This window comes from Herpailurus yagouaroundi, unplaced genomic scaffold (assembly GCF_014898765.1).
Source record: "Herpailurus yagouaroundi ecotype Mexico unplaced genomic scaffold, PumYag 218, whole genome shotgun sequence".
In the NCBI taxonomy this organism is placed as follows: Eukaryota; Metazoa; Chordata; class Mammalia; order Carnivora; family Felidae; genus Herpailurus; species Herpailurus yagouaroundi.
The window spans coordinates 5,416,581-5,442,712 of NW_024412449.1; the positions used below are offsets into that span (position 1 = coordinate 5,416,581).

General features: G+C 41.3%; 1 protein-coding gene across 1 annotated transcript; it reads left to right on the forward strand.

The window, feature by feature from the left end:
- The first annotated feature begins 552 nt into the window (after positions 1–552).
- On the forward strand, positions 553–25,731 carry NRIP3 (nuclear receptor interacting protein 3). Its single transcript, XM_040456932.1, has 7 exons — positions 553–823; positions 18,177–18,338; positions 18,829–18,911; positions 20,825–20,964; positions 22,147–22,199; positions 22,326–22,420; positions 22,704–25,731. Exons 1-7 carry the CDS (start codon positions 650–652, stop codon positions 22,717–22,719), a joined length of 723 nt encoding a protein of 240 aa, XP_040312866.1. The 5' UTR covers positions 553–649; the 3' UTR covers positions 22,720–25,731.
- Positions 25,732–26,132: the final 401 nt, after the last annotated feature.

Below are 26,132 nucleotides of genomic sequence, written 5' to 3' on the forward strand. Positions count from 1 at the left end.
GGGCTGCCCCCTCCCCAGTCACGTGGCCTGGTGGGTGGGGACCGACCTGAAGTTGCAGAAATCCTGAGCCATCCCAACTCTGAAGTGCGCTGTGGACGTTGGGGTTCCTGGAGGGGGCGCGGAGGTGGGAATTTGCAAAGCCGAGCAGCGGCGCGGACGGAGGGACTTGGGGTATGGCTCAGCTGGCGGTGATCCCGGGGTCCGCCACGGCGTGGCCAGGTGAGCGGCAGTCGGGTGCTACGGCTGCTGGGGTGGGAGAGGCTGCTCCACCAAGGGGCCCCCACACCCTATCCCGGTCCAGGGGATGCGGGGCACCCGCAACAGGAGAGGGCGGTGGGATAAAGCGGCCGTGGTAGAGCCTCGGCACTCTGAGTCAGTTCAGCCAGCGTCACCCCTTGTCGCCGGTCCTTCCCTTCAATGAGGTGCCTCAGAGACTCGCAGCGGCCCGCGGACGCTGGGGAGCCGTGAGCAGGGCGGGGGCCCTCCGCTGGCCCCGCCCCTCGCGCGCGCACTGGCTGCTCCCCGTGACGTCACGCTCGGCTATAAAACTCTCGGCGCGCGCCTCTCGCGGCGCTGGAGGAGCTCGAGGCTGAGGGCTGCTGGGGAGAGGAGAGCGACGCGGACGCCGGGCCGCGGGCGCGCCTCAGCGATGTTTTACTCAGGGCTCCTCAGCGAGGGCGGCCGCAAGGAAACGGACATGCGGGAGGCCGCGTCGCTGCGGCAGCAGCGCCGGATGAAGCAAGCCGTGCAGTTCATTCATAAGGACTCCGCCGACCTGCTGCCCTTGGACGGCCTCAAGAAGCTGGGCTCGTCCAAGGACACGGTGAGCCCCCCGCAGCCGCGCCACCTGGGGATGCCCGCACGCGGCGACAGGTCACCGTCGCGCCGTGCGGTCTCCCCGGGCCCGCCCTTGGCCGCTTTCACTGAGTCACCCGCCCGGCCTCCGCCCCCGCCTCCGCCCGCCGCTGTCCGCTGTCTCGCTCTCGCTGGCTCGGATTCCTGTCCATCCAGCATCTCCCTGCTTCGCTTTCTGTCGGGATTCCGTCGTAGCTGTCTTTTCTAGCTCGCGCTGCCTTCCGCTTCGTGCCTCTCTCTAGAGTAGGAGACCCTGCCCTGCCTTCTGGCCCTCTGGTCGCCTTTCCTTCCCGTTATTCTCATTCGTAGTACCGAATTCGATTGCATGGGGCTTGAGCCTCGCTTGGCCGGGCTGCCTGGCCAGTCCAGTGACCCAGACAGAGGTGACTCCTTAATGGGTGTGAGAAGAAGAGGAAGAAGTGGGAAGGGGGGTTTCTTGGCAGTCACCATACCCAGATGATTTTGTTATATCCATTTCCCCCTTTGCCAAGTCTACTTCTCCGTTTGATTTTGGGCTTATCTACCTTGGCCTTCTTCTGAGGAGGGAGCGAGAAAAAGGGTCAAATGTGAAGGTTTCTTGAACCGCAGACATCTCTTCATCATTCTCATCCACCTCTACCTCCAAAGAGTGGATACAGGCAGCCAGGCTGCTCCATCTCGCTGGCCAGCTAACGTGTGGAGCTGGAGCTGGCGCAGGCTTTTTTCCTAGCAGGGTCGTTCTTTGCCTTAAGAAGGAGAAACTCCAGGACAGGAGGTCTGGGTTCAAAGACCATGCTGTCCTCTCTAGGAGGGGGGTGGATGGTTCAGGATTGCTAGTTTAAAGAACTGTGCTTGACTCTCATCCTTCAGTCACTGTAGTGGAACTGGGCCAAATATATGTTTAGGTTTGCAGTTTTATCTGGAGTTTTCTTGTAGTTTACTTGTTTTCTTGAATTTCACAATCACGGTATTATCTGGGCAATAGGTTATGAAGCATTAATTAAATGTCTTTTAAATGAGGTAGGTGGTCTGTATAATTTTTTCAGTATTTTTTGAGATTCTGGAATATTTAATTTGGCATTAATTTGGTATGAGAAAGAAAGGTGTCAGTCTGGTTCACTGAAATTGCCATTGCAAGCCCTAGATAGTATGGAAGGTAGAGCTTCTGAATCCACTTCCTTTTTTTTTTTTTTTAACCATGACTAATGACACACAGATTCCAATATCAGATTTGCCCTCCCCCATTATGATAGAGAATAATTTTAGTTATTTTTGAGCAGGGAAAGGCTATCCAGTTATTTTTCTCTGATTTTTTCCAAGGTATGTTACAGGATAGTCAACCTAATTCATACTCACTCAGAATCATGAGTGACTGAAATGCATTCCTGGAAAAAAGATAACTCTCTGTCTTCCCTTCTTTCACTTTAAAGTGGTCTAGATTCATGTAGCAAACCAGGTCTAAATCTTACCTTTAGGCCAAAATAATCCTAGTTCCTAAAAGCTTCAGGAACCAATAAAGAGGGAAGTATTTAAGAAAAGAAGTAAAATGTGGAATGTTTTTCTTGCCCTTATGCTGGATATAAGAAATGATTGACATTTGGTTGTCCTGGGCTGTCGGAGTTCCCTAGCCCTGAGGAACTACCACTCTATCCTGCTTAGCATTCCTTGTATTACTTCATCCTGTGTAGGAAGAATTCTGTCTGCTTTTCTGACTCCAGTCTGTGTCACTCGAGTCACATAGGAGCTGATAGCATAAAACACAGGCAGTCAGTTGGAAGGAGGACGCATCCTCAAGAAGCAAGTTATTGCCACGGATATGATGCATAGCAGTTTACTGTGAGACCTTGAATTAGGATTCACACTTTTTCTCTGAAAAAGAGAGAAATCCATTGCCATGGATTTGATATCCCTCTCTCACTGTTCTCACACTCTTAATGTGAAAATGATTACACAGAAGAGCTAGAACAGGTCACAGAAACCAAGGCAGATTGGGGTAGGGAAAGAAAAGCTATGAGTACTGGGGTGAGGTAGCATGATTAAGCTCTCTTGAAACTGATGTTGCTGCCTCAGTACAATCTAAGAAATAACCTTAGAAGTACCCTATCACTTCACTTTATGCCTATGTCTGGTAGTGTAGACAATGACTGAATTTTCTTTCACCGAAGTGAAAATTTGAGCCAAAACTAATTGATAGGTCTGTGGTACAAACCCAATAGAAGAGGAACGAGAAAAAGAGGGAGATGGGGGAAAGAAAAAATTAGGTTTTTGTTGTTGTTGATGGTACAGAAATAGAGGACAACTTAGTTTGAGATTTCTTTTTTTAATTTTTAATGTTTATTTTTTTTTAATTTTTTTAAACATTTATTTATTTTTGAGACAGAGAGAGACAGAGCATGAACGGGGAAGGGTCAGAGAGAGGGAGACACAGAATCTGGAAAAGGCTCCAGGCTCTGAGCTGTCAGCACAGAGCCCGACGCGGGGCTAGAACTCACGGACTGCGAGATCATGACCTGAGCCGAAGTCAGCCGCTTAACCAACTGAGCCACCCAGGTGCCCCTTAATGTTTATTTTTAAGAGAGAGACAGAGAGAGCGTGTGCAAGTAGGGGAGGGGCAGAGAGAGAGGGAGACACAAAATCTGAAACAAGCTCCAGGCTCTGAGCTGTCAGCGCAGAGCTTGACGCAGGGCTTGAACTCACAGACAGTGAGATCATGACCTGAATCAAAGTCAGACGCTTAACTGACTGAACAACCAGGTGCCCCAGGACAACTTAGTTTGAATTGACTTGGGTTTGTGCCAGTGAGGAGATTGTGATTTGTTTTCCTCACCCTAGTGACCTATATTAGAATTATACTGTTGGGTTTTATGAATTATCTACCTTTTAACATGCTGTTTCTGAAACACTCACTATTTGATACCAGCCTGCCAACTTTTTTTTTTTTTTTTTTTGGTTTGGCAAAGAGCACCTGTAGGCAATAAAATGTGGTCTTGTTCTCTTGGACCCAGGGAAGTGCCTTTGTCCTATTCCTGTTTATGTGTAGTTGGCTGCGACAGAGTCTGCTGTGGATATAATCTTACTTCTTATGTCTGGTTACCTTATTTTGTTTATCCTTTCATTTTGTGATTTTTTTTTTCTGTATTAGATTAAGAACCAAAATCAAAGATATGAATGAGTAATATTTTATTTTATTATTTTTTTAAGTTGATGAAGTTGGAGAAAAAAATTTCTACTCTTGGAATTTTGCCTCTTGTAATTTCTTTTGTCTTAGCTACCAGTTTCATAAATGTTCTTTTCATTGAGGTAAGGACTTTTTATTTTTAAAAAGTGTTTGTTTAATTTTGAGAAAGAGGGAGAGAGAGAGAGATCTAGAGTGCAAGTGTGTGTTGGGGAGGGGCAGAGAGAGAGAGAGAAAGAGAGAATCCCAAGCAGGTTTTGCACTGACATTGCAAATCCCAATGCAGTGCTCAACCTCATGGTGATGAGATCATGACCTGAGCCAAAATCAAGAGTTGGATGCTTAACCAACTGAGCCACCCAGGTGCTCCAGGACTTTTTAATTTTTAAAAACAATGCTGTCAAATAGCTGTCTTTCCTACATGATAATATTATTGACCATCAGGTTATATCTTTTTGAGCAGTTTTCCAGCTCTTTAGTTTTCCAGCAATAGAAAGAGTTTTTCTTTCCCATCTATGATTGAATCTACTTATAGCCAAATGCTTTAGAAAAACTCACTAGAATTAGGAATGAAGGCTGCAGTAAGGATGGTAGAACACAGCAAAGCCACCTGACCATGAAATCACTAGTCCTATACTCTGAGCATCTGATCTACCTGATCACAGAATGCCATAAGACATCCCTACTGGTATATATTTTGAATCAGAGAACTTTTGGAGCCTTAGAAGAGAAGCATGAAATACCAGTATAACACCAGGATCTGGTGCAAACTGAAGAGTCAGAGCTATGATTGTATCCAATTATAGCAAACATTATTTGAACACTTGCTGTGTTCAGGACACAGTACTAGGTGCTCAGACCACAAAGAAGATAGCAGTTTCTTTCTACAAGAAGTTTATAAATCAGGGGAAGGACAGGATAAATTAATTTAAAACAAGTAAATGTGTAATATATCAAGTAGCAATAAGTGCTATGGAGAAAATAAACCAGGGTAAGGGGAATAGAGAGTACAATGGCCAGGGTAGGGTGGAGTGGAACCTTGTACTTTATACAAGATGGTCAGGTAAGGCCTCTCCGATAAGATTACATTGTAGAAGATATTGAAGGAAATCAGAGAGCAAAATATCTTGGGAAGGAATGTTTTAGGCAGAAGGAATAGAAAGTACAGAGGCCTGAAGTGTCAGTATGCTTGATGTGACTGAAAAACTATAAGAAAATCATTGCGGTCAGAGCAAAATGAAAAAGTGGGAGGGTGATAGGAGATAACATCAGAGAAATAGTGGGAGACCAAACTACTCAGGACCTTATAGGTCATTGTAGATTTATTTGGCTTTTAATCCGATATGGGAAACCAGTAGAAGACTTTGTACAGAGGGGTGACATGACATGACTTATTTAAATAAAAAGATTTCTCAGAGTACTGTGTAGATTAGGCTGATGATGGGCAAGAGTAGAAGCAGGGTGACTGATTAGGAGTTTTGTTATCTAGTAATCCAGGCGAAAGATGAAGGTGGCTCAGAGCAGTGAGAAAGCAGTGAAAGGGACAAGGAAAGATCAGGTTCTTGAAGATAGAACTGACAAGTTTAGTTGATAGATTGGATTAGAGATCTGAAAGAAAGTAGTCAAGAATGACCTTAAGGTTTTTGATCTAGCAGTTGGAAAAATAAAGTTGCCATTTACTGAAATGGCTAAGACTACAGGAAGAGTAGATTAGGGATATGGATTAGGAATCAGGAATTTGATTTTTGAATGAGTTAAGTTTGGGTTATCTCTTAGTTAATCAGGAATCAGGTGTAGTTGTTGAGTAGACAGCTCCATGAGAAGACAAATAACACCATCAGGAAGCCTATGCTTGTTGCCAAGGTGTTATAGTCTATAAGCACTAGAGGAGTTCATGGAAGAAGTGATTACTTTGGCTCAGTGTGGCAATAGTAATGGAGATCAACATCTGATTACAATGTCATCATTTCATAGTGAGTCAACTGACTACAAGATGTTATGGAGAGGAGGCTGCCAGAGTGTGCCCTATAGAACCTCAAAGCAAGAACTTTACAGTTTATCTGGTCCAGTCCCTGCCTGTGTGAATCCTTCCTAACAAAAATGCAGCCTGCCATGGGCACCTGAGAAACTGCTCAGACTAATCCACAAAGCAGATAACAATCAGGAATAGGGATCTTCTCTTTGAAATAACGTGTCCGTGAACTACACAGAAGGTCTGGAGCAACATAATGGCCTACCTTAGACAGAGCTCCATTTGTTGTTGTTGTTATAGTTGTTGTTGTTGTTTATTTTAGAGAAGAAGAAAGCAAGAGCAGGGGAGAGAGGCAGAGAGAGAAAAAGAGACTCTTTTTTTAAATTTTTTTTTTTTCCCAACGTTTATTTATTTTTGGGACAGAGAGAGACAGAGCATGAACGCGGGAGGGGCAGAGAGAGGGAGACAGAATCGGAAACAGGCTCCAGGCTCTGAGCCATCAGCCCAGAGCCTGACGCGGGGCTCGAACTCACGGACCGCGAGATCGTGACCTGGTTGAAGCCGGACACTTAACCGACTGCGCCACCCAGGCGCCCCAAAAAGAGACTCTTAAGCAGGCTCCGTGCTCAGTGCAGAGCCTGATGTGGGGCTCAAACCCGTGACCCTGGGATCATGACCCGAGCCAAAATCAAGAGTTGAATGCTCAACCAACTGAGCCACCCAGGCGCTCCAGTCCCCATGAGTTTTTGAATAAATGTAAACCCACAGACAACTTGTCTATGTTCCCATGGGAGTAAAATGGGTCACATGTTATATATGCAATGAGTAAACAAAGAAGAGAAGGCACAGATACTAGTGCTCTTTTAGATTTCCAAGGCCTGATAGATCTGTATATTCAGCTTGAAATGAGAGTCAATCAGGAGTCCATGTTTATCCACAAATTTTAAATGAGGACTAAATGGAGTAGGATAATTTCATGCCCTTTTAGGGAAAAAAAAAAAGAATGGTAATCAGTTTCAATTTTAAGCTGAGCATGAGGATTTTAAATATGTATATACATATATATATATATACTTACTAACATTTGAGCACTTACTCTATACCTGATGTGGTGTTAAATGTTCATATGGATCATCTCATTTAATCCTCACCAATGCACTACAAAGTGCTTACTAACTTGAACTCAACTTTGTCTGACTCCAAGGTATGTATTTTATTTTTTTTTTTATTTTTTATTTTTTTGGAAGGTGGCAGGTTTAATAAGCAAAAAGAACTTACATATGAGGCTTGTCTTGGGCATCAGTAAGACAAGAAGACTCTTGCACCTGCCTACCAAATCTTAAAAGTTTATTGGGAGGCCTTGATTAGTTTCACTTACACATACCGTGAAGGTGTTCTCAACACATCTCTACCTCAACACTGTCTATGTTCTTGGAGCAGCCTCTGGGAGTGGGAAGGGCAAGTGGAATTCACATTCCAAGGATAGGGGTAGGGGTAAGAGCCTTGGATGGTACAGTGCCAGCTCATGGGTCAACCCAGTGATCATATCTTTTCCATGACCTTCCCCAACATTTTATAATAACAAGATAATCCTAATTCCTTTTCCCATCTCTTGTGTCATTGCCAGTATTAATTTCATTTCACCTATACAGAAGAGTATATCAGCATCTACTATATAAAAGCATTGTATAAAATCATATGTAATAAAATATATTGTTGCTATTATAATTTTGAAAAAAACTGTTATTTGTTACCTTAATTAAGAATAAAAAAAGGAAAGGCCTTATTTTAGTTTCACTTATTGCTTTTACAGTACTCTTCCTATCTTTATATAGATCCAAGCTTCTGACATATCATTTTCCTTCTCTCTAAAACTTCTCTAATATTTCTTGCAAGGCACATCACTGGCAACAAATTCCCTTAATTTTTGCTTTTCTGAGATACCTTTATTTATTTTTCACTTTTGTTTGTTTGTTTATTTTGAGAGAGAGAGAGAGAGAATGCACAGGTGAACAAGAGCAGGGAGGGGCAGAGAAAGAGGGAGAGAGAGAATCCCAAGCAGTGCACTGTCAGTGCAGAGCCTGATGTGGGGCTCCAACTCAAGAATTGCAAAACCATGACCTGAGCCGAAATCAAGAGTCGGATGCTTAACTGACTGAGCCACCCGGGCTCCTCACTTCTTCACTTTTGAAGGATAATTTGGCAGGTACAGATTTTGAGGTTAGTGGGAGTTTTCTCTCAACACTTTATTAATTTAATTTATTAATTTTATTTTATTAAAAAAAATTTTTTTAAATGTTTATTTTAGAGAGAGACAGAGAGACAGAGCATGAGTGGGGGAGGGGAAGAGAGAGAGGGAGACACAGAATCCAAAGCAGGCTCAGACTCTAAGCTGTCAGCACAGAGACTGACATGGGGCTCGAACTCACAAACCGTGAGATCATGACCTGGGCCGAAGTCAGATATTTAACTGACTGAGCCACGCAGGCGCCCCTAATTTTAATTTTTTAAATATAGTTGACACACAACATTATACTAGTTTCAGGTGTACAACATAGTGATTCAACTTCTCTATAGGTTATGCTATTCTCACCACAAATGTAACTATCATCCATCACTATACAATGCTATTACAGTATCATTGACTATATTGCCTATGCTGTGCCTTTTGTTCCTATGACATATTCATTGTATAACTGGAAGCCTGTATCTCCCACTCCCCTTCACCCATTTTGCTCACCTCTCCCACCCCCTTCCCTCTGGCAACCATCAGTTTGTTCTCTGTATTTATAGGTCTAATTCTATAAAGCATATATTTTAAATACTATTCTAAGCAAGGGTTGGCAAACTTTTTCTATAAAGGACCAGATAGTAACTGTTTTCAGCTTTTTAGTCCAGTCTCTGTCTCAACTACTCAACAATGCTGTTGTAGTGCAAAAGCATCCATAGACAGTAAATGAGTGGGGTTGGTTGTGTTTCAATAAACCTTTATTTACAAAAATAGGTATCAGACTGGATTTGGCGTAGGGACTGTATTTGCTGACCCCACTTTCAAAGTGGTTCTAGTTGTGGTTCTATTGCTAGCTAGAAACCTTGGGTCTCTCTTCTGGGAATAAAAGCTACAAATGGGAGAGACTTATGTAATTTCAACCCTATTATCTGGTCTGGTCTATTCTGTGGACCACAAAATTCCATTAGTTTGATTCTGTCTGGCTTCAGTGCAGTATAGGTAAAGGGATTAAGAAAGTGGCCTTAGAAGTTCTTGCTCAAAACATGATTTTGTGGCATTCTGCAGTATAATCTACTTCCTCTCACCTCACTTTTCTTCCCACTCTATAGCCTGATTAGAAGAAGAGATATTTAAGCAGATTGGGTGCCAGATTGAGGAACCTCAGCTATTTCTACCCAGAATACAACACTGCCCACAGAGTGCATTTCCTTCAGAAGCTCCTGATAATAGTGAAGGCAGCACATTTGAGCTTGCTGCTAAGGTTTAGATGCCTAAACCCTGGTTAGGGTTTAGCAGCCACATTTCAGAAACAGGAGAGAACCAGGGACTGCTTAGGTTAGTAGTACCTTGTTGAGGTAAAGCATAAAGCAAGATCCATGTCAGTAGGATGACTGGAGAATTATGTCCAAAGGTCACCAGAGTGCCTGTAGCACCTTTCTAACTAATTACTAATGTGTATCTTGAAGGACTTCAGGAAACTAGAATACAGTTCTTGGAAAGCTAATTTTTCAATAAACATAAAAATAAACCACCTAAGTAAATTTCCTAAGCAATAGTCAAGGAATGGGAAAGTAAATTACGAACTATGTAATGTGTAAGTATTGAAGGGATTCTGAAAGAAAGATCTAGATGATGTTAATCAAGAAAGGCTTTTTGAAGAAGTAAAGAGTAGAGATTTGTTTATTCAGTACTATATCAAGAACTAGGGGTATAGCTGTGATCAAGACATTTATGGTCCCTGCTCTTGTGGAATTAACAACCTAGTGGGGAAGTGAAATAGTAAACAAGTAAATAAGCAAAATAATTGTGGATTTATAATTACTATGAAAGAAAGAGTAGGATATGTTAATAACTGAAGAGGTGGGGTACCCACTTTAAATAGTATAGTTGGGGGGGCATCTTTGATGAAATGACATTTGAGTTGAGACTTGAAAAAATGAGAACAAGCTAACTATTTGAAGTGTTAGTGGGAGAACATTGCAGACAGAGGGAATAACAGGTGCAAAGGCATTGGAATGGGGAAGAGTTTTTGAAAAAGGAAGTATGGATGAATAAAGGGAGTGTGGCATGTATATGGTCTGTAGATGGAGGTTGGAGCAGTGGACAAGAACCAGATGATGCAGAACCACATAGACCATGGTAAGAAGTTTGAATTTTATTCAAAGAACAATAGGAAGCTATTGAAGGGTTTGGAGTAAGGGAATGTATTATCCAACTTATATTTTTAAAAACTCACCCTGGTTGCTATGTAGAGAATGAACTGGAAAAGGATGAAAGAAGAGGCAGAAGATAAGTTAGGAGTTTTTTTGCAGTTCAGATAAGAAGTGATGAACCAACATATAGAAGCAACCTAGAAGCAACCAACATATAGAAGCAACCTATAGAAGTCCATCTGTGGATGAATGGACAAAGAAAATGTAGTATATGTATAATATTCAACCATAAAAAAGTATTAAATCTTAACCATTTGTGACAACATAGATGACTGTGAGGGTCATGCTAAGTGAAATAAGTCAGAGAAATACAAATACCATATGATCTCACTTATACGTGGAATCTAAAAAACACAACAAACAAACAAAACAACCAAGGTCATAGATACAGAGAACAGATTGGTGCTTCCTGGAGGGCAGGGGAGCGAAATGGATGAAAGTGGTCAAATGGTACAGACTTCCAGCTATAAAAAAATAAGTCATGGGGATATCATGTCCAGCATGATGACTATAGTTAATACTAGCGTACTGCATATTTGAAAGAGGGTAGATATTGAAAGTCCTCATTATAAGGAAAAAAGGGAAAAAATTATAACTATGTATGGTGATGAGCATTAACTAGACTTATTGTAGTGATCATTTTGCAGTATATACAAATATGAAATCATGTCATATACCTATAACTAATATAATGCATGTATAATGTAATTATACCTCAATATTTAAAAATTGCATTGTTGGGGCGCCTGGGTGGCACAGTCGGTTAAGCGTCCGACTTCAGCTCAGGTCACGATCTCGCGGTCCGTGAGTTCGAGCCCCGCGTCAGGCTCCGGGCTGATGGCTCAGAGCCTGGAGCCTGTTTCCGATTCTGTGTCTCCCTCTCTCTCTGCCCCTCCCCGTTCATGCTCTGTCTCTCTCTGTCCCAAAAATAAATAAACGTTGAAAAAAAATTTAAAAAAATAAAAAATAAAAATTGCATTGTTTAAAATAAAACTTAGAGGATGAGGTCAATTAAAGTTACATTGCATTTTTAAGGTCTAACAAGCTTTGAAGGTTTTCTGCAAGTATAAAAGACAAAAAAATGATGATGGCTTGGATTAGATTGGAGGTAGTAAAGATGGGGAGGAGTAGATTAATTCCAGATATGTTTTAGAGAAGGCAACAATGGTACTTTGGGATGGAAGTTTAGGGAAAGGAAAGAATCAAAAATAGATGGGTGTATGGTGGTGCCATTTTACCAAGTTGGTGGAAAGGGAGAGATCCAGAATGTTAAAACTGAACAGGACTTGGAAGCTCAAACAAACTTATTTTATTACTGATGAAGAAAGCAAAGCTTGAGAACAGTAATGCCTACCAAGATTAGTGATTGGCCCAAGATAATATATGACAACTGATCATTTTGCGAAAGTAGAAAGTATTCCTGGAGGAATAAAGATAAGTTGGGAAGGAGGATGAATGGTACTGGAAGATCTTTAATGTTAAATTGAAGATTTTGTGTTTGATATACCTGGCCAGAAAACCTCTGTAGGTTAAGGAGACCATGAAACTAGTCTTTTAGGAGATTTCTTGGATTTAGCAATAACAGTAGAAATGGAGAGGGAAATATAAGGTGTTAAAGAGGTAGCAGAGTTTCACTCACCGAGATAGGGAATAAGGGAGAAAGTTCAGGTTTTGTGGGAAAGATCAGTGCGACAAGTTAAGTTTGAAAGTGCCTGTGGAATGTCTAAGTAGAAAGTTCCAATTGGCAGTTGGATCTATGAGTCTAAAACTCACAAGTGAGATCTGGGCATGAGACAGCGTCATCATCATAAAGGTAGTAGTTTATGCAATCAAAGTAGATAAGGTTGCCCTGAAAGAATATGTAGAGTGAAGAAAGGACCAAAGACAGATTAGTGATTTAAGAAACGAGCAGAGGTAAGGGAACCAGTAAAAGAGATAGATGCCAAATAGAGACAGAAAGGTGGTTTTAGAAGCTAGTGGAGTGTGTCAGGAAAAATGGAGTGGCTGTGTTTTGTTGCAGCATTGTTTCTAATGGCAGACATGTAGAAACAATCTAAATATCCATCAGTAGTTAAATAGTTAAATTGAAGTATATTTGAACCACAAACTCAAATGTCTGCAGAGGATATGCTGTTTTAAAATGCAGAAAATAGGGCAGATGTAAGAGAACAGGTGCCAAGGTGGTTACCTGCCTAAGTTATATTGTTGGTGCCTGTGCATACACGATGCACACACACTTTGGTGTTTGCATGATTGGGCTGATACTGTTGGATAGCTAAATCATCACCCATTCTCAGACCTTTTCTACCTGCATGTCTCCTCTATAGAGATTGGAAAAGCTGAATTCTCTCCCAACTCCCTTTGCAGTTAAGACTGGGCATGTGAATTCTGATCAAGAATATATAGGGAAAATGCTGAGGGAACTTCTGGGAAAACTTTTGCTTTCCTGATGAAAGGGATAGATGGCACATTGTCCCTATATCCTTCCTCACTCCTTGAGGAATATTTATATGACCATGAGGGGATATCCAAGAGTACAGAGACAGTAGCCCCGAAATTGTTAAACTGCTGAATTATTGCCAGCAGCTGTCTACCTCCAGACTTCTTGTTATATGAGAAAAAATACACTTCCATTTAAGACATTGTAATTTGGCTTTTCTTGTGGCTGAACATTTTCCTACTATATGGGGTATACTGTTTCATGTAATGTTTGTTTTTATAAAAGATACATTTAAAAATTTAGACTATTCCATGTGTAGGGATCTCTATATATCTAGGTCAATGGTGATATTATTATTTCTTGACTTAATTGATTTTATCATTATCTATTGATTTTCTACCATATAGGTAAGGGTTTAATTCTCTTACACCTCTTTATTATGTCCACTCTGCTAATATACTAATATTCTGTTAAATAACTGTTTTGGGTCCAATCAGCATTTACTGCTTAGTAAATAAGAAACTGGAACTGTTCATATTATTCACAGCTGGGTCAAATAATGTACTGTATTTCCTTTCTCATACAAATATTTGCTTTTCTCAAAATTAATAGTTGCCAGCTTATTTTTTATGTAAAATTTAAATCTCCAAGTACCTTAAAACTGTAGATGATATACCAGGTTCATCACTTTTTTCTTGGAGACATCCTTCCTGGAGCCCTCCATCCTCTAATTTCATTTTGGACTGGTTGCTCTCAAGGCCTGTTATATATCCTATATCCTAGACTTTTCCTTCAGCATCATTTTCAGAATATCCTTTGCCTCTCTTCTCTACTGGATCCTTTGTTCTTGGACCATATGATTTTTTTCTTTGTTCATTGGTTTCCCTCACTTTAGTGGAGCATGTCCTTCAGTAGTTTCTTAAAGATTCATGGGAAATATCTTTCCTGATTTTTGATTGATAGTTTGGCTAGGTTAGGAAACTATGCACTGTCAAATTTTTAAAAAGTATTATTCCATTGTCTTTTAGCTTCTCTAGTTGTCCCAATGCCATTTTGGTTCCAAATCCTTTGTATTTGGATCATCTTTTTCTCTTTGGAAGATTTTGCAATCTGTGTCACCCATAATATTCCACAAATTCATAGTGTTGTGAAATTTTGTTGTGGGCCTTTCTTCTCTTGTTAGATGAGGCTCTACGTGGATTTTTTCAATCTTTAAATCCATATCCTTCAGCTCTGGCTTAGTATGGTACTCCATCCTCACCCTTAGCTGTTCTAGAAATCTGACAGTACATAATTTCTAAGCCTAGATAAACTATTTAACCAGACAGAGTTTTTTTGATTTACTATTTAAAAAAGAATAAACTTTTGGCCTACTTCCCATTTGTCTGGGCCAAGTGGGAGTTTTATGAAGCCTTTATACTGATCTATTTCCAACCCTCTAACTGTAGAGGTTCTAATACCTCTAACTCCTCAGCCTTTTCAGAGTTTTAGTTTGAGTAGGAAAACTGCTTTTACAGCTAGACCCCAAAAATATAATAGCTCAAACATAATAGTTTATTTTTTCTTAAGTAACAGTACTAGTAGAAAGGTCAGCAAGACAGTCTTCTTCCATATAGTCATTTAGGGACCTAGACTGACAGTGGCTCTTCTGTCTTTAACATGTCACCTGTAAAGGTTGCCTGGGTGGCTCAGTCAGTTGAGTGTCTGACTTCAGCTCAGGTCATGATCTTGCTCATGGGTTTGAGCCCTGCATCGGCCTCTGTGCTGACAGCTCAGAGCCTGGAGCCTGCTTCAGATTCTGTGTCTCCCTCTCTGTCTGCCCCTCCACTGCTCATGTTCTGTCTGTCTGTCTCTCTCTCTCAAATACACATTAAAAAATGTTTTTTGAATGTGACCTCTAAGAAGGTTATCTTAAGGATCATTTCCATTCCAACCAGTCAGAAGAGAAAAAGAATGGAGGAATGTGCACAGGATATTTTTATGAATCAGGTCTAAAGTGGTACATGTCGCTTCTCCTCACATTCTGTTGGCTAGAAGTCAGTCATATGGCCATGCCTAACTACAAGGAAGTTGTACTGCACAAGAGAACATGGATTTTGATGAACAACTGGCAGTCTTTGCCACTCTAGCATTGTATGGAGTGGAATGGTGTGAAGCTTTCTTTAGTCTAGGTCAGTTACCACTTTTCTGTTTGCTTCTCAGAGTCCACAATCTTGTCTCTTTTTGTCTCTTCTTTTTTGTTATTGTTGTTTCCTGTATATTGTTCTTTTTGTTCTTATAGGTTTAGGCCTTTCTTATTCCTTGACTATTATTTTAGTGCAATTTTGGTTGGGAGCACAGGTAAATATGCAGTTGCATGTCATTTAAAACATAATAAAATGACCACAGAAAACTATTTCTGAGGTTCATGTGGGTTTATTGGCTGTGAATTTTCAACTCCTAAACTATATTATGAATACTTTTAGTTATGAAATTGAACAAAGAGAATTATATGTATGACATAGAAAAATGTCTTTCAAATATTAAACAAAAGTAGAAAATGTTAGAACTGTGTTATAGTATGATCTTATTTTTGTATGTGTTTGTATATGTACTAAAATGTTTGGAAGGATATACTTCTAAATTTAATGGTGGTTATTTGTAGAGAGTGGGACTGAGGAATGGTTGAGTTGAGGGACACTCCCTTTTGATTTTATATATTTCAGTGATACTTGAATTTTTTCACTGAGCATGTATTGTGTTTGAACCTTTTTTGGTTACTAAAGAAAAGAACACGTAAATTGTCAGCAGGGTCAAATGCCCCAGAGAACTCAAGGAAAAACGAAGGCTGAAAAATATCTACCAGATTTGGAAATTAGGAGATTATTATTGGTGTTGAGGGATCAGAAGTAATCTCAGTGAAGAAAATATAGGATATCAGGAAATAGACATAGTGATTTGGGGCTTCTTTAAAAATAGACTATTCAGTGGGGCGCCTGGGTGGCTCAGTCAGTTAAGCTTCCACATCTTCATTTTAGCTCAAGTCATGATCTCATGGTTCGTGGGATCAAGCCCTGTGTTGGGCTCCATGCTGACAGTGCAGAATCTGCTTGAGATTCTCTCTCTCTCTCTCTCTCTCTCTCTCTCTCTCTCTCTCTCTCTCTCTTAAAATAAATAATTAAACTTAAAAAAAATAGACTATTCAAGACAAGGGTGTGATTAGAGGAGGATGTTGAATTGAGGGTCTGAGGTTATGTGGAGTTTTCTCCCCAATATATGAGCACTTTGAGTATGTTTTATAACCTGTGGATGAAGGATTCTATATGGAGGGAGGAAAATTCAGAAGAGCAATGACTTCAAGGAAAATAATTTCAGAATTTTCCTCATCTGTCCAGTGATGATTAGACTCCTTTGCAAGATTAGGAGTAGTGAGGTAAAGCCATGTTCAGCAAGACTGATGTAGAAGGAAAGCCCCAAACTTTCAGTGAGCAGGGCTTTCGTTAAATGTCCTTTGAATCCCTTCTAGTCTTCAGTTCTACAAAGGTAGTTTATCTGAGTTGGTTCTGCTGAGCATGGACTTGATCGAAGCAAACACCCTGCTTTAATATGACTTGAGCTAGGAATCCAGGCTTATTAGTGAAAGAGATAAGAATGAAGAATTTCTGTTTCTTTTGAGGAGCAAAGCATTTTCCAGTGTCACATCAGGAAATCTGACAGAGTTAGCACTTCCTCTAGCTCCTTATCAAGTTAAGAAGCTCTTATTTTCTTTTTAAGTGCCTCTCTCTCTCTCTGTCTCTCTCTCTCTCTCCTTTTCCCAAGGATACTAATTTAGAATCTGTTTTGCCAAGAGTCTGTGTATTTTGGGAATCCATTTCTTCACCTCACCAGGGTTACAGTGAGTCATGGCTCTGACTCCATTCTTCCTCAGAAATTGTAAGGTGGTAGATAATTAAGACCTTATCCAGTTTTAACCCCTTTCTTGGGAAAATTCTAGGCTCTAGGCTTCTAAGAGTGATCCTCTTCACCCTAAAATTGGAGAGGCACCTGGTATGTGTTATATAGAAACTTGGGAGTTAGACTCTTTCCTCTGAGAGATTTTAAATATTGTTGTAAACTGAGGATAAGATTCTTGTGTATAGAAATTACTCAGGTCAAATGAGTTCTTATCAAGAGGTAACCTATATTTTCTACAGGCCACTTTGTGTAGAAAGAGCAGAGCATGGATATGGCTGCCCTATGAACTCTCCAAACAGAATTTCTGTCAAAGAGCAGACTTGAATTCACATTCCTCATTCTGCCTCCTAATATTAGGTATCCTGGCATAGATATAAGGTCTTATTAAGTCTCCTGTTTCTTGGTCAGTCGCTTCCCCTTTTACACTCCCACTTTTTGGCCCATTGGAGAGAGAGAGAGTGGATAACAAGCATCTAACAAGGTGCATCTTGAGGTCCAGAGGATGTCAGTAAGGATTAGTCATATGGGTTCTGCCAGGTTCCAAAGTGTCTCCTGAGAGGGTTGCTCAGCAGGTATGGATTCCTCTCTTCCTGCCCCAACCACCCCATGAGTTGCCTAGCCCACAGGACAATCAGGTCACGAAGGCATATGAATACTGGGTCCAAAAGATGAGACTGTAAGGGAGTGAGACTTGAAATAAAAGTGGGCAGGGACATCTGGGTGGCTCAGTCGTTGAGCGTCTGACTTCAGCTCAGGTCATGATCTCACATTTGTGGGTTTGAGCCCCATTTTGGGCTCTGGGCTGACAGCTCGGAGCCTGGAGCCTGCTTCGAATTCTGTGTCTCCCCCTCTCTCTGTCCCTCCCCCACTCGCTCTCTGTCTCTCAAAAATAAATAAACATTAAAAAATTTTTTAAAAAAGAAATAGAAGTGAGCAGAGCTTCTGACAACCAGTACTGGGTAGGTTTCTTTGGTCTGTGAGAATGAGCTGCCTCATCTGTAAATTACCTGGGAGGATACATTTCTTCCACATAGACTAAGGTCACTTTAGCCCTTGTAAGGGAAGGGAAGGCAGTAGGCCTTCCAAATCACAAGGGTCCCTCAGTTCTCTTTAGCCATAGAATATTCACTGGCCCTATCCACATTTTCCAATGTCCCACCTTGCTCTTTAATTCATTCAGAGTGGCCTACTGCAAATTGATTCATAGTACCTGCTCTGATAATACCAATGAAGTCTCTACCTGAAGGAAGAATAAATAAGAAGCAAAGGTAGAGCGCAGTTATGTGAGGTTCCTTCATTACTTCTGTGGGACCTGGGGGACAATGGGAAAGGGGGGAAATGACCTGTCACTAAGATGCCTCTGCTTTCTATTCCTCAAGCAACCTCATAACATTCTGCAGAGGCGCCTCATGGAAACCAACCTGTCTAAACTTCGAAGCAGCCGTGTTCCTTGGGCCTCCAAGACCAACAAACTGAATCAGGCTAAGTCTGAGGGACTAAAGAAGTCTGATGATGATGACATGATTTTGGTTTCTTGCCAGGTAATATTCTGAGAGTAGTTTTTCCAGGGTTTTCTGGAATAGGATTTGGGCCCATTGTGATCCCCATAGTGGGGCCCTCTCCTCCAAACTATAGAGTGTGGGTCTTATCATGGACTCACCATAAGTGAGTTTTACAGGAAGCATATGCAGCATTTTTATGCATGTATATCTTTATGGGAAAAAGGACCAAAGCTTTCATCATATTTGCAAGAATGCATAATACACACACACACACACACACACACACTTAAAATTAAGAGCTACTTGGTGTATAGAACTATAAACACACAAAATTCTTTGGGATCCTCTGTCAGCTCTAGATTCAGCAGGAAAAAAGCTCCTAAAGGAGATTCTGTCATGGATAAAGATGAGACATTACCAGCCCATAATGGTGAGATGCTCTCCAGCCCTGCCTTTCATATGACATCTGCTTGCTCCCTTCCCTTTTGCTTCTCTAGCTTCTGCTGAACAGTATGTTTCCTCTCCACAGTGTGCTGGAAAGGATGTGAAAGCCTTGGTTGACACAGGCTGTCAATATAATCTCATCTCTTCAGCCTGTGTGGATAGACTGGGGTAAGTAGCCACTTGTGCTGGGTGGGAATCAGATGCTAAGGCACTCTTTTCCTGAATCTATTTTGAAGTTAGAGATGGTGAGGGTCTCTACCAAGGCTCCAAGAGAAGTGTGCAGAGTTCAACTAGTCAGCTGGAATTAGTCCTTAGTAGAGGGGGCATGGTAGATTCCCAGGCATGTGGGAGAAATCAGTGAGCCAGGAAAGCCTCAGGTTTTCCATCAACTCCCACCTATTAATTTCTGAGCAAAGACTTTGAGGGTCTATAATGAGAGAGTGTGAGATCCTTGATTCATTGTTTGCCATGGCCTGATTCTGATATGTGCCCTGCCAGGACAACAGATTAGAAGGAGCTGTCCTGTTGGTACATCCCAGATGAGTAAAAGCAGGGATGCACTTTATCTTAGCTTACTCAGCGTACTTCTGGAAGCCATACTGCCTGTCCCAAGAAGATAGAACTTAGAATAGGATGGCTATTGCTGCTGGGCCTGAACCATCGTAGGTGTGATTAGCTAGCTGTTTCTTAGTGCCTTTCCTCTCTGTAAAGAGCACGTAAAATCAAATCTTACTGCTTCTTCAGCTGGGGATTGGGTGTGAAGCAGATACTTCATATATTGAATGTCTTTGGTTATTTAACAGCTAGAATTGGGTTCTTCCTCTTCTGGTCAGAGAAAGTCCTTTTGTATCTTTCCTCCTTTTCAGTCAATGGGTACTTTTATTTCTTTCCTTCTTCCTTCTCTTTCCTCCTAAGTAGTAGGGGGGCCCTAGGATCTAGCCCAGAAATGGAAGAATCAATCCAATGTCATTTTCTATTTTTCTAGCCCTCAGTACAGCAAATCATTCCCAGCTCAAATATCTTTATTGAAACAATCACTAGTGTAGATAAAATGGTCCATTCTAAGCTACTTTCAAGATGTTCATATTCTTAGGTGGGACTGGAACAAAGCTTGGTTTGTATAGTTAGTGACCTCTGCTACCTGATCTGTTCCTTCTTGTTTCTACCCTGTCCTCACTCTCACCACCACTGTAACTCTCTGAAGCTGGCTCTGTGGGATTTGTACACTGATATTTAGGCTGGTGGGAGGAGCCCAGGACACAAGTGCTCCTGTGGGAAGAATCCTGAGCTTTTTTATGTGGTGAAGAGGTGAAATACAGTGCAACATGATGGTTCCAGAAAGACTAATAATGTCCTGATGCATAATTAGGCACCAGTCTGCCATGGTTCCAGCAGAATTAATAACCATCTGTAAAACTGCAGTTATTTTTCTTTTGGATGAGCTATAACACCAAAAGAGAGGAAATGGAGTAATGCAGAAGTATTGGCACAGAAAGTCCATAATTAAGTTTTTATCCACCAACCCGTAATAGCTTGGGTGCTAGCTGTTCCAATCAGCTTATATAACTGTGTAAAACCTGGGTGCTGTTCCTTTCCTTTCTCCCCTGCAGAGACAAGTTAAATTAATTATGAATTTCTCCATGATATTCCTTGCTGATATCAATATCAATGTGATTACCAAATAAGTACCAGCATCCACTAACCTTATATCCTAAGACTGATGAGGATAAACTGCCCTCTCTGAGGGCAGTTAGCTGTTAACTAAGTTGCCTTGCATATAAGTGGGGATTTTAGGATGCAGAATAGGATTTTCTGAGTGTATCAACTTTCATTTACACCAATGCAGATAGTGACATAGCTTTTTGAGAACAGCAGCTAAATCTTTCAGTTTTTGTATCCCCTGGCATAGATAGGACAAAATTCTGAAACAAGAAGTATAGGCTTTCTAGCACTTTTTTTTTTTTTTTTTTTTTTGGTAAATTAAACCCAGGAAAGCCTGGAAAATTACACCTGGGGGCCAGAAGGTAGAAATTGCCAGATTTTATCAAAAACCTCTGCCAACGGTTTCCTCTCTGATGCAGACTCAAGGAGCATGTCAGGTCTCACAAGCATGAAGGAGAGAAACTTTCTCTACCCCGGCATCTGAAAGTAGTGGGCCAGATTGAGCACCTGGTGATCACACTGGGTTCCCTCCGTCTGGACTGTCCAGCAGCTGTGGTTGGTGAGTAGAATTGAAAGTGGGACCTATGGACCCCTTCTGTAAACCCTCTCCCTTCTTCCACCAAACCAGCATGAGGTCTCATGCCTGTAAATAACTGACTTCTTCAAAATCCCAGGTTTCCACTTTTTCTGTACTATAGACTTGTCCCAATTTTTACTCTCCAAAGTACCAGATGGACTCTGAGCTACATTCAAGACATGTTGAGAATCACTAAGAAAAAGGAGTGTGTAATTCAGGATAAAAAAATTTAAGGGTAAGAAAATAGACATTTTTGTGTGCCAGTGAAGATGGTTCCTGAAAGCTTTCCCTGAGCTATTGGAGGTAGAAGGCAAGATCCTCTTACTCCTTTGCCATAAATCACTTTCTACTACCTCTTGTACTTTCCCTTATGTAGTCTCCTCTACACTACTGTAAATCCTGAGTTTTGTCTAAAGGCCTTTGGCTTTTAGAGTTTTTTTTTTTTCAATATATGAAATTTATTGTCAAATTGGTTTCCACACAACACCCAGTGCTCATCCCAAAAGGTGCCCTCCTCAATACCCATCACCCACCCTCCCCTCCCTCCCACCCCCCATCAACCCTCAGTTTGTTCTCAGTTTTTAAGAGTCTCTTATGCTTTGGCTCTCTCCCACTCTAACCTCATTTTTTTTTCCTTCCCCTCCCCCATGGGTTTCTGTTAAGTTTCTCAGGATCCACATAAGAGTGAAAACATATGGTATCTGTCTTTCTCTGTATGGCTTATTTCACTTAGCATCACACTCTCCAGTTCCATCCACGTTGCTACAAAGGGCCATATTTCGTTCTTTCTCATTGCCATGTAGTACTCCATTGTGTATATAAACCACAATTTCTTTATCCATTCATCAGTTGATAGACATTTAGGCTCTTTCCATAATTTGGCTATTGTTGAGAGTGCTGCTATAAACATTGGAGTACAAGTGCCCCTATGCATCAGCACTCCTGTATCCCTTGGGTAAATGGCTTTTAGAGTTTTAAAGACCTAGGTTTGAATCTTGGCTCTATCATCTTTTAACTGTAATGATCTGGGAAAATTATTTAATATAATAAATGCTCAACAGATGTTTATTGGATGGATGGATGGATGATTAGATGGAACCCAATAGTGATAAGGCTGACTTCTAAACCAGAATGGCAATAGTTGAATCTTACTTTTTTTTTTAGAGGACAATGAGAAAAACTTGTCCCTTGGTCTCCAGACTCTCCGATCCCTTAAGGTAGGGTTGATTTTATTTTCCCTTTGATACTTACTCTCAGGGTGGGGGGTGTGGGGGGTGGGGGGGATCCTTTTGCACTGACAGTAGGATTATTGACAGTGCCCAGTGATTCTCCTTTGTTTTCAGTGCATAATAAATTTGGATAAGCACCGACTGATCATGGGGAAGACAGACAAGGAAGAAATCCCTTTTGTGGAGACAGTTTCCTTGAATGAAGACAAGTAAGTGCCCAAATGAGTCAGGTCAAGTAAAATCCACTTGTCATTAGGTGGAGGGTTCTCATACAGGATATTGGGTTGTGTTTGGTCTTCAGTCTTGCCATAAGTACATTCACCCCTAACCCCTAGAGTTCACCATCCCACAAAACTCTTTAGCCCATATTCTGGAATGAGTAGTAATGATACTGGTGGGGAAATTAAGTAGCTTTTAAACTAAAATTGTACTTGCCTTCAACCTAACTTCTTTGAATTTGGTATCATTTCTTCTATTTCTTTCTCATTTCAGCACTTCAGAAGCATAACTACAGACTGCAGCATGTCTGCACGTATGCATACATACCAGGTTGACAGATTGAGAAACCTGGGTTTGAACCAAATGCTGTAGCAACTTGCTGTGGACCAAGTCCTTTCCTCTGATAGAAGCTCCAGGGGCTCCTTCCCACCCAGACCTCTCTAGACTTTAGTCTGTGCTTAGAGATCTTATCTGGTTATAGCCATTGTTTTTTACTCCTCTGATCACTTAATTTATAGACCTTTTGACACTGCCAGGTCTCACTTGTGGCCTACTTATCTGCTTCTTCCAGGAATTTGCTTTTATTAGTCAGGTATAGGGGCTGTCAGGTTCTATTTCTCTATAGATACACTTGCTTCTTTTCCTATAGCTAAAATGTATAATAAACAGGAACCTGACCTTTATCTCCTTTCAGCTGTTTCAAAGAGGTGCAGGATAACTAGGTCTCAGAATTAGAATTTCTTCTAATTCATTCGTTGATTTATCAAGTACAAATTTATCTGAAAGGGCCAAGAGAGATCATCTAGTTAAACCCTTTTATTTAAAGGTCCAGAGAGGCAAGTGAATTGTCTAAGCTCTTATACTAAGTCAGTGGCAGAGGAACCTAGAGACTCAGACTTGACAAGCCAAGACTATGTTCATTCTCCCATTCTGCTACTTTTGTCTTCAGGCCTTGAGAGGAGAATGAAGAGGTGGGGGGTTGTAAAAACGCAGGGTAGGGGAAGAATCTGCTTTGGGGATGGGTGCCAGGAGGATCTGAGTAGCCCTCCCTCCTGTGTGCTAAGTCTACTAAAAGTCTCTGCACCCAGTTGTCACATATAGGGCCTTATTTTGGTGCCTAAAAACTGAGGGTACAAAGATGAATGAGATGGTCTCTCACTGTGAACTTCTTAGAGGGGAGAAGGGGGAAAGGAGCCACAGACATAAGAACATTAATCACTTTCTGAGATGGAATTGAAGGCTATGTTAAATAATCAGGGGATCACTATTAGACATTGATACCTCCAAGATCCAGTCATTATTTCTGCCCAGTCTATTATTTGTCTGCCATGGACTCAAGTAGCTGGTATCATGAATAGGGAAAGGAGATGCAAAAAACCTGAAGAAGTCCAGAATAGAAGGAAATACTAGGTAGAATAAGTTGGTGGAAACTCCTACCTATAGAAACCTTTCTGGGGTGGTGGTCAGGAATGAAACTTCCAGGCAGGAAACTGAGGGTTGGGAAGCTCTTCAGCTTTGCTCTATTTTAAGGAAAGAGGCGGGGTAGGAGCTGGCAGTGTTAAGGACAACTTTTTCTGACTGCCCAATGTCCCCTGCCTCTTCTCAAAACATTGGAGGTCACAGGGGTATCTTGAAGCTTTTTTGTTGGGGTGTCAGCTTAGGCACACAGATACCTATAATGGAATCTCCCCTTCAATTTGGTCATAAAAGTACTTGGAGAAGTCAGAAAAATACTCAGCTATATCTTTTTAAGAGATTCCCAACTCTATCCTTGCTTCATGGAAGTAGTTTCCAGCGCATTTAACAGATCCCATGTTGAACTTTGCCAGGTCCCACCTATAATCTCATCTAGTGTTCAGTTACTGCCTCTACCAAACAACTTTTTGGAACTGTGAATGTTTTTAGGCTTATAGAAGCTCCCTAAAGACTAGGAACTTGGTGACTCCCACTTGAACAGCTAGGCAGCCATAGTACAGCCTAGGTCACCCCAAGGCTCCCCTTCTTATCAGCCTCTATAGCGGAAGCAAGATGGAAAACTAAGCACAGCCACAGCAGAGGAGGCCATGCCTGAACTTCAGCAGGGGTGATCCCAGTTTACCAGCCTTCAGTGCCCCCTCCAAATTTACCACATTTTTTCCTGGGGTGAGGGAGACCTGTGCCTTTCCACTGAGGCCTCTCCACTCTCTTGCCCTACCTATCATGGCATCACTTTGGCCTGCTCTTTACCCTAAGGCTGGGTTGAAATACTTCACCCCTTCCTTCCCAGGTTGAAAATTCCACTCCAAGTCTTGACTCTTGGCTACTCGACAGGCATATTGTAAGTTCCTTCACCTGGTTTATCCTTATTTGGATTCCTGGTGGACCAAGTGAGGCCAGAAATTCTTAGGTGTTAGAAAGATGTGACTGATTCTGACAAATTGAGTTGAGGATTATGTGGTGTCAGAGGAATGATCAGATGGCCTTTAGTGATCTTTCTGGCCTCTGAAAATTAATGATTTTCCAATTTTGGAATAGAAACAATTGGGATGATCCGAGCTTAGGATATCATAACCTCATTCAATGCAGTCAGATCATTTGAATTCACTAACCAAATAATTGTGCTTTAAACCTCAGGCTTTATAGAAGTACCTAAAAATGTCTAAAGACAATTATGGGAAGTCTTGAACTTCATTAATCTTTAAATGCTGCCAAGTTTATTATTCTGGTAGCCCATATCTCTCTGGTATTCATGAGGGAGCACCTGATCTACTTTTTGGGAGCTGGCAAGGTAAAAAAGTAAAGTTATTCTCCCCAGAATTCCCTACAATATTCTCTCTGGCACCTCTGATTCAGGATGTGAGAAGAAAGTGTCTACCCAGGTCAGAGTTCTCAAGACAGGCAGTAGCAGGCATTAACCCTGCAGAACTAGTACCCCCCTCATTTCTTATTAGATCTCCATCTCAAGTACAAGAAGTTTCAAAAATATTGTTTTTGTTATTTGGTATATCTATGCCTGAGTTATTTGAGGAACAAATGTTTTCTGACTTTTCTATTTCCTTGCCCTGCACAGACCCCATCTGGTAAGATTTTCTATTCCTTAGCTCAAAGTGTCTGTAGAATGGAATGCTTATTGTGTCAGCTGCCCTGACTCTTGTGTAATAGAAGCATCCTTCCAGGCTGGAGACATGGAGGAGATGAACTGGATTCTTCCCTCCTTCTGTTGCCAAGCCTCTACATTGGCACTTTACCTGCTCAGTGTTTATGGCTGTGTTGGGTTTATTTGTGAGATTGATGTAACAATAAAGTGAAATCTTCCCCTCTGTGTGCTTGTCTGACAAAGTCTCTGTGTCAGGGCCCCTGGAAGGTGAGGGAGCCCAGGCACAGCCTAATTGCATCAGTGTTTCTCTCATAGGGTCTTCTGAACACAAGGCTTTGAGGTCCTCATTTTTCCATTGCTACTGGTCCTTTGGCAGTCTCTTACTGGCTGTATGTCCTTGGGAAAATTAGTGACCCTCTCTGAGCTTGGTTTTGTAATTTTTAAAACATATTTATTAATAGTATTTGCTACACAGTATCAAATGTAAAGTGGTTGTCATATAGTTGTCCCTTAAAGATTTAGCTGCATGTGAGAATAATCTTTCATGGTGGGTCAGCAGTGTGTAAGAGAGTAATTCTTCCAGAAAGGGAAATATTATTTAGTTAAAATAAATAGCACAGGTTTGG